Genomic DNA, 8,737 nt, shown 5'->3' with positions numbered 1-8,737 from the left:
CTAAAGCCTACATTTCACAAGTAACAAAAATTAGCAAACAATCGATCAACTCAACTAGTAATAATATTGATGTTCATATTGTATATTTACCGTCGTGATGTCAGTACCAGGCACTATGTTACCATATTCTTCCAAATCAAAAACAACATCGGCGCTAGATTGAGCATCGACGGTAAAAGCTAACAATAATAATGTCAAAATTGTAGCAACCAAGAAACTCAGCTTGATCCTACTCATGCTGCCTTTGCCCTCTTTCTTTTTTATGTATATTGTTTGAAAACGGGTGAGAGACAATGATATTTGGTTTTAGATTTAGAACTCTTATGTATGTATTTAATACCAATTGAAGAACAGAAATCAAGTTGGGATGGAGGTAAAGGAAGTTATGGATCTATCTCCCTCTCTTAATCCAAACATAAATTGATAACTAAATGTTGTTTATTGTTTCGTTAAGTTGTTCGTAAATGGTTGTCTTGCAATATCTCTCTCACCTGCCTATGAACCGTTGAATCTCAATGAAACTGGGCATTGGCCAAACCCAACGAAGCACTTATGGTGGAAGGAAACGAGCTTTCGGCCACAAATTAATGGTAGCCTTGTAAAAATAAAGTTTCTATAACAAGACGGACTTCGAGTATACATTGATTTCAATGTTAGAAAAATTATATGGGTAGGGCAGGTTAGGAAGTTGAATTTTTTTTTAGCTTACTCTGGTATTTATTGAAATGCTTGTTAAGAAAACTTCAAGAGGTCGCCTAACATAAGATTGCCCCAAACCAAACACGCTTAACTTATGAATCTTATGATTGAGCCACATAAAATAGGTAACGTGATTTTTAGGTATAGTTTTCCTTCTAAGGAGCAATTCAAAACAAGTAAATAATATGACGATATCATTGAAGATGCAAAGGGATTGTCGGGGCCATCAGGTGCCAAATTTGGATTACAAAGCCTGGTCCAAATTCTAGGTACGAGATTACATCGTAGGAGACATGCGAGCAAGGAAAAAAACATGTTTAAAGAAACCGTGTTGGTTTGTGTGGATAGTCTTCACTCTTATAAGCAACTCAAGACAAGTTGGTAATGTAGCCATGTCCAAAAAGCTTCGTTCCCATTTTTATTTCTTAGATATCATTCTAAACATGAAAATCAAAAGATTTAATTCTTTAATAAGGGTGGTTCGAGTCGAAAATTTTTATGATCCAACTTACTGAGTTAGGTCTAGAAAAAGATCTCAACTCGACCCAGCTCAACGCACGAACAACAAATATGTTAAGACTTGAAAATACGAAACAGAGCATCATCAATCGAGACCAAGTTTTGTTTTATTCTCTCTCTTTTGCAATTTTTGTCGTTTTTTGTCCTTGTTTACCACGGATTTTGACCCGTTTGGATAAGTTCTGGTATAGTAACCTCCTAGAACAATTAGCTTCTTTTGAGATTTAATTTTTCTTAAATTATCGACATTTTTTTTTTAAAACTAAAATTGGTCGAGATAAATAGGTAGATAATTTGATATGAAATGTAAATTCCTAGAATACATATTAATACTTGTCACTTAATTGTCTAATCTAAAAATTGCAACTTAAATTACGAAGTTGACAAAAAAGATAGATTGAAGAACACGACCGACTGGATTAGTCCCCTCTAATGTCAATTCTTCTTTCACAATGATGATCGGAATCCGTGATATCAACCAAATATTATTTGGAGATCGGATCTTAACTTTGGAATCTATCTAAAAAATTTCTAATGATAAATGATTTGTCTAGAGTAACTAATAGAGAGGGGTGGTAGATATTTTTTGTTGGTTAAAGTATTTTTTTCTTGAGTAATGGATTTTTCTTTTTACTAGCGTCCCTTTATCTTATTTAGAATTCAAATCTAAAATGAAAAATAAGAGTGAGACAATTTTATTTTATAATGTCGAGGTACTAAAGACATTACATTGTTCCCAACACGAAGTCTCTTTCGAACATTCAACCATTTTATTTATCTCGAAAAGTACAAGAAAAAAAATTCAAAAGACAAAGCCACAAATGGATAGAGGCTGTCTTCTCTTAATTAAGGTTGTTTATTATTTTGAAGTACTATGACAATGAACAATTCCATGAATTATTCAATGAACAGTTTAGGGGAGGTTGATAAGGAGAGGCACAAATTTTAGGGTTCTGTTTTCCTGAGACGATGGGTCTCACATTCGTACATTGGGATGTAATAGGACCTGTTATCCCGTTGGGAGTGAGGTCAATGTCACGGAATTTCACTTCTTCGCATGGGAAGCTACGGCTGCAAATAAGTTTGATTGCCACGGGAGTTGCAGAACTTCCTCTAATGTTCTCGAAGCTCACTTTACTAATCTTAATTTTCGAAGGAACCTGAAAAATCAAAATGAGACAACAAACTTCTGTAAATGGTTTATTTGTGAAAGTTATAGTGACAAAATCAATCAAAGGTTTGAGAATGCGATCAATACCTGCCGATTGCACTGATTCCACGGACAATACTCTTGATCTATTAGAATAGGGTTGCCAACATTGACCATTATAATGTCCAAAAAGTGCATATCGGTGGCGGTGCCTCCAGCAGCAGAACCTGGCCACGTTTTGATCCTGACACCATTAGTGGTGTTAATCATCGTGCAGTTCTTTACGAGGACACCTTCAACCGGTTCTTCGTTGGTGTATCTTCCAAGACTTCCGACGCTTATGCCATGTCCTGGCCCGCATGTCACGTTGGCGACTTCAATTTGTCTGCTTCCATCTCCAAGAGAAATGCAATCATCTCCTGTTGCAATTTTGGACTTTGTGATCGTGATCTTATTTGATCGACCGATGTGTATTCCATCAGTGTTGGGACTGTTTCCTGGTGCAATTATATTGATATTATGGAATGTGAGGTTGTTGCAGCCGAGGACGTTGATATGGAAGTTCTTGCTATCAAGTGACGTAATTCTCGTCACGATTGAATTGGTGATGAAGTTGAACCTCAAACTCTAAATATTTTGTATAATCAAATAATATTTTGTGAGAGTTGGTAGTAATAAAGCAAACAATTTGAATAGAACCCAATAAAATTGAAAACTTGACTGTTTAAAGATTATCCTCTAAAAAAGGAAGAACAGTTACCAAATTATAAACCTTAGAAGATGAGAGAAGACATCTAAGAGACCCTTTCAAAAACAACAAGATGCGCCAGATTGAAAAGGAAAGTTGAAGGCATATTGCTTACAACGGGGAGTTGGGCACAATTTATGCGTTTATGGCAATCATTCTTTCCCCAAGCTTCCTTTCCTTGGCCATCAAAAACTCCTCCACCCGATACTGTCAATCTATCAATATGTGCAAAAATAATCCAATTATCTCCTGGAAGAGCTTTTGGTGCCCGCAGCGTTCCTCCAAGTTGGAAGTCAATTCGGTTTTTACAAGGTCCTGCAAAATTCCCTTCCCGTACTTCAAATGTCCCTCCCGGAATAACGATTGCACTAGAACGACCGGACGCGCATGCATCCTTCCATGCATTTGCTAAAGCCTACATTTCACAAGTAACAAAAATTAGCAAACAATCGATCAACTCAACTAGTAATAATATTGATGTTCATATTGTATATTTACCGTCGTGATGTCAGTACCAGGCACTATGTTACCATATGCTTCCAAATCAAAAACAACATCGGCGCTAGATTGAGCATCGACGGTAAAAGCTAACAATAATAATGTCAAAATTGTAGCAACCAAGAAACTCAGCTTGATCCTACTCATGCTGCCTTTGCCCTCTTTCTTTTTTATGTATATTGTTTGAAAACGGGTGAGAGACAATGATATTTGGTTTTAGATTTAGAACTCTTATGTATGTATTTAATACCAATTGAAGAACAGAAATCAAGTTGGGATGGAGGTAAAGGAAGTTATGGATCTATCTCCCTCTCTTAATCCAAACATAAATTGATAACTAAATGTTGTTTATTGTTTCGTTAAGTTGTTCGTAAATGGTTGTCTTGCAATATCTCTCTCACCTGCCTATGAACCGTTGAATCTCAATGAAACTGGGCATTGGCCAAACCCAACGAAGCACTTATGGTGGAAGGAAACGAGCTTTCGGCCACAAATTAATGGTAGCCTTGTAAAAATAAAGTTTCTATAACAAGACGGACTTCGAGTATACATTGATTTCAATGTTAGAAAAATTATATGGGTAGGGCAGGTTAGGAAGTTGAATTTTTTTTTAGCTTACTCTGGTATTTATTGAAATGCTTGTTAAGAAAACTTCAAGAGGTCGCCTAACATAAGATTGCCCCAAACCAAACACGCTTAACTTATGAATCTTATGATTGAGCCACATAAAATAGGTAACGTGATTTTTAGGTATAGTTTTCCTTCTAAGGAGCAATTCAAAACAAGTAAATAATATGACGATATCATTGAAGATGCAAAGGGATTGTCGGGGCCATCAGGTGCCAAATTTGGATTACAAAGCCTGGTCCAAATTCTAGGTACGAGATTACATCGTAGGAGACATGCGAGCAAGGAAAAAAACATGTTTAAAGAAACCGTGTTGGTTTGTGTGGATAGTCTTCACTCTTATAAGCAACTCAAGACAAGTTGGTAATGTAGCCATGTCCAAAAAGCTTCGTTCCCATTTTTATTTCTTAGATATCATTCTAAACATGAAAATCAAAAGATTTAATTCTTTAATAAGGGTGGTTCGAGTCGAAAATTTTTATGATCCAACTTACTGAGTTAGGTCTAGAAAAAGATCTCAACTCGACCCAGCTCAACGCACGAACAACAAATATGTTAAGACTTGAAAATACGAAACAGAGCATCATCAATCGAGACCAAGTTTTGTTTTATTCTCTCTCTTTTGCAATTTTTGTCGTTTTTTGTCCTTGTTTACCACGGATTTTGACCCGTTTGGATAAGTTCTGGTATAGTAACCTCCTAGAACAATTAGCTTCTTTTGAGATTTAATTTTTCTTAAATTATCGACATTTTTTTTTTAAAACTAAAATTGGTCGAGATAAATAGGTAGATAATTTGATATGAAATGTAAATTCCTAGAATACATATTAATACTTGTCACTTAATTGTCTAATCTAAAAATTGCAACTTAAATTACGAAGTTGACAAAAAAGATAGATTGAAGAACACGACCGACTGGATTAGTCCCCTCTAATGTCAATTCTTCTTTCACAATGATGATCGGAATCCGTGATATCAACCAAATATTATTTGGAGATCGGATCTTAACTTTGGAATCTATCTAAAAAATTTCTAATGATAAATGATTTGTCTAGAGTAACTAATAGAGAGGGGTGGTAGATATTTTTTGTTGGTTAAAGTATTTTTTTCTTGAGTAATGGATTTTTCTTTTTACTAGCGTCCCTTTATCTTATTTAGAATTCAAATCTAAAATGAAAAATAAGAGTGAGACAATTTTATTTTATAATGTCGAGGTACTAAAGACATTACATTGTTCCCAACACGAAGTCTCTTTCGAACATTCAACCATTTTATTTATCTCGAAAAGTACAAGAAAAAAAATTCAAAAGACAAAGCCACAAATGGATAGAGGCTGTCTTCTCTTAATTAAGGTTGTTTATTATTTTGAAGTACTATGACAATGAACAATTCCATGAATTATTCAATGAACAGTTTAGGGGAGGTTGATAAGGAGAGGCACAAATTTTAGGGTTCTGTTTTCCTGAGACGATGGGTCTCACATTCGTACATTGGGATGTAATAGGACCTGTTATCCCGTTGGGAGTGAGGTCAATGTCACGGAATTTCACTTCTTCGCATGGGAAGCTACGGCTGCAAATAAGTTTGATTGCCACGGGAGTTGCAGAACTTCCTCTAATGTTCTCGAAGCTCACTTTACTAATCTTAATTTTCGAAGGAACCTGAAAAATCAAAATGAGACAACAAACTTCTGTAAATGGTTTATTTGTGAAAGTTATAGTGACAAAATCAATCAAAGGTTTGAGAATGCGATCAATACCTGCCGATTGCACTGATTCCACGGACAATACTCTTGATCTATTAGAATAGGGTTGCCAACATTGACCATTATAATGTCCAAAAAGTGCATATCGGTGGCGGTGCCTCCAGCAGCAGAACCTGGCCACGTTTTGATCCTGACACCATTAGTGGTGTTAATCATCGTGCAGTTCTTTACGAGGACACCTTCAACCGGTTCTTCGTTGGTGTATCTTCCAAGACTTCCGACGCTTATGCCATGTCCTGGCCCGCATGTCACGTTGGCGACTTCAATTTGTCTGCTTCCATCTCCAAGAGAAATGCAATCATCTCCTGTTGCAATTTTGGACTTTGTGATCGTGATCTTATTTGATCGACCGATGTGTATTCCATCAGTGTTGGGACTGTTTCCTGGTGCAATTATATTGATATTATGGAATGTGAGGTTGTTGCAGCCGAGGACGTTGATATGGAAGTTCTTGCTATCAAGTGACGTAATTCTCGTCACGATTGAATTGGTGATGAAGTTGAACCTCAAACTCTAAATATTTTGTATAATCAAATAATATTTTGTGAGAGTTGGTAGTAATAAAGCAAACAATTTGAATAGAACCCAATAAAATTGAAAACTTGACTGTTTAAAGATTATCCTCTAAAAAAGGAAGAACAGTTACCAAATTATAAACCTTAGAAGATGAGAGAAGACATCTAAGAGACCCTTTCAAAAACAACAAGATGCGCCAGATTGAAAAGGAAAGTTGAAGGCATATTGCTTACAACGGGGAGTTGGGCACAATTTATGCGTTTATGGCAATCATTCTTTCCCCAAGCTTCCTTTCCTTGGCCATCAAAAACTCCTCCACCCGATACTGTCAATCTATCAATATGTGCAAAAATAATCCAATTATCTCCTGGAAGAGCTTTTGGTGCCCGCAGCGTTCCTCCAAGTTGGAAGTCAATTCGGTTTTTACAAGGTCCTGCAAAATTCCCTTCCCGTACTTCAAATGTCCCTCCCGGAATAACGATTGCACTAGAACGACCGGACGCGCATGCATCCTTCCATGCATTTGCTAAAGCCTACATTTCACAAGTAACAAAAATTAGCAAACAATCGATCAACTCAACTAGTAATAATATTGATGTTCATATTGTATATTTACCGTCGTGATGTCAGTACCAGGCACTATGTTACCATATGCTTCCAAATCAAAAACAACATCGGCGCTAGATTGAGCATCGACGGTAAAAGCTAACAATAATAATGTCAAAATTGTAGCAACCAAGAAACTCAGCTTGATCCTACTCATGCTGCCTTTGCCCTCTTTCTTTTTTATGTATATTGTTTGAAAACGGGTGAGAGACAATGATATTTGGTTTTAGATTTAGAACTCTTATGTATGTATTTAATACCAATTGAAGAACAGAAATCAAGTTGGGATGGAGGTAAAGGAAGTTATGGATCTATCTCCCTCTCTTAATCCAAACATAAATTGATAACTAAATGTTGTTTATTGTTTCGTTAAGTTGTTCGTAAATGGTTGTCTTGCAATATCTCTCTCACCTGCCTATGAACCGTTGAATCTCAATGAAACTGGGCATTGGCCAAACCCAACGAAGCACTTATGGTGGAAGGAAACGAGCTTTCGGCCACAAATTAATGGTAGCCTTGTAAAAATAAAGTTTCTATAACAAGACGGACTTCGAGTATACATTGATTTCAATGTTAGAAAAATTATATGGGTAGGGCAGGTTAGGAAGTTGAATTTTTTTTTAGCTTACTCTGGTATTTATTGAAATGCTTGTTAAGAAAACTTCAAGAGGTCGCCTAACATAAGATTGCCCCAAACCAAACACGCTTAACTTATGAATCTTATGATTGAGCCACATAAAATAGGTAACGTGATTTTTAGGTATAGTTTTCCTTCTAAGGAGCAATTCAAAACAAGTAAATAATATGACGATATCATTGAAGATGCAAAGGGATTGTCGGGGCCATCAGGTGCCAAATTTGGATTACAAAGCCTGGTCCAAATTCTAGGTACGAGATTACATCGTAGGAGACATGCGAGCAAGGAAAAAAACATGTTTAAAGAAACCGTGTTGGTTTGTGTGGATAGTCTTCACTCTTATAAGCAACTCAAGACAAGTTGGTAATGTAGCCATGTCCAAAAAGCTTCGTTCCCATTTTTATTTCTTAGATATCATTCTAAACATGAAAATCAAAAGATTTAATTCTTTAATAAGGGTGGTTCGAGTCGAAAATTTTTATGATCCAACTTACTGAGTTAGGTCTAGAAAAAGATCTCAACTCGACCCAGCTCAACGCACGAACAACAAATATGTTAAGACTTGAAAACACGAAACAGAGCATCATCAATCGAGACCAAGTTTTGTTTTATTCTCTCTTTTGCAATTTTTGTCGTTTTTTGTCCTTGTTTACCACGGATTTTGGCCCGTTTGGATAAGTTCTGGTATAGTAACCTCCTAGAACATTTAGCTTCTTTTGAGATTTAATTTTTCTTAAATTATGAACATTTTTTTAAACTAAAATTGGTCGAGATAAATAGGTAGATAATTTGATCTTAAATTCCTAGAATACAAATATATAACTTGTCACTTAATTTTCTAATCTAAAAATTTCAACGGAAAGTACACATTGATGAAAAAGATAGATTTAAGAACACGACTACTGGATTAGTCCCCTTTAATGTCAATGTTTCTTTCACAATGATGACGGGTCATAGAAAGTATATGGTAAA

General features: G+C 35.9%; 2 protein-coding genes across 2 annotated transcripts; both read right to left on the bottom strand.

The window, feature by feature from the left end:
* Window positions 1–90: 90 nt before the first annotated feature.
* LOC111435132 (exopolygalacturonase-like) lies at window positions 91–3,761 on the bottom strand (the record flags this gene model as incomplete). Its single annotated transcript, XM_023072469.1, has 5 exons — window positions 3,615–3,761; window positions 3,232–3,531; window positions 2,477–2,995; window positions 2,129–2,378; window positions 91–179 (listed from the first exon to the last, which is right to left on the bottom strand). Coding segments are annotated over exons 1-5 (1,305 nt in total), but the record flags the coding sequence as incomplete, so codon positions are not given.
* A 1,853-nt stretch (window positions 3,762–5,614) lies between these two features.
* LOC111435131 (exopolygalacturonase-like) lies at window positions 5,615–7,285 on the bottom strand. The gene is made up of 4 exons (XM_023072468.1): window positions 7,139–7,285; window positions 6,756–7,055; window positions 6,001–6,519; window positions 5,615–5,902 (listed from the first exon to the last, which is right to left on the bottom strand). Exons 1-4 carry the CDS (start codon window positions 7,283–7,285, stop codon window positions 5,615–5,617), a joined length of 1,254 nt encoding a protein of 417 aa, XP_022928236.1.
* Window positions 7,286–8,737: the final 1,452 nt, after the last annotated feature.

The sequence above is a fragment of the Cucurbita moschata genome, unplaced genomic scaffold (genome assembly GCF_002738365.1).
Source record: "Cucurbita moschata cultivar Rifu unplaced genomic scaffold, Cmos_1.0 Cmo_Scf00048, whole genome shotgun sequence".
NCBI lineage: Eukaryota > Viridiplantae > Streptophyta > Magnoliopsida > Cucurbitales > Cucurbitaceae > Cucurbita > Cucurbita moschata.
The sequence above is the reverse complement of the archived record's forward strand: the minus strand, read 5'-3'. Positions and strand labels throughout refer to the sequence as shown.

What these genes read in the sequence shown, in the direction of transcription:
- LOC111435131 (XM_023072468.1), bottom strand. Translation starts at nt 7,285, where the DNA reads ATGAGTAGGATCAAGCTGAGTTTCTTGGTTGCTACAATTTTGACATTA. An exon ending in CTGGTACTGACATCACGACG is followed by an intron (nt 7,056 to 7,138) that starts GTAAATATACAA and finishes TGTGAAATGTAG; the next exon opens with GCTTTAGCAAATGCATGGAA. An exon ending in ATTGTGCCCAACTCCCCGTT is followed by an intron (nt 6,520 to 6,755) that starts GTAAGCAATATG and finishes CAAAATATTTAG; the next exon opens with AGTTTGAGGTTCAACTTCAT.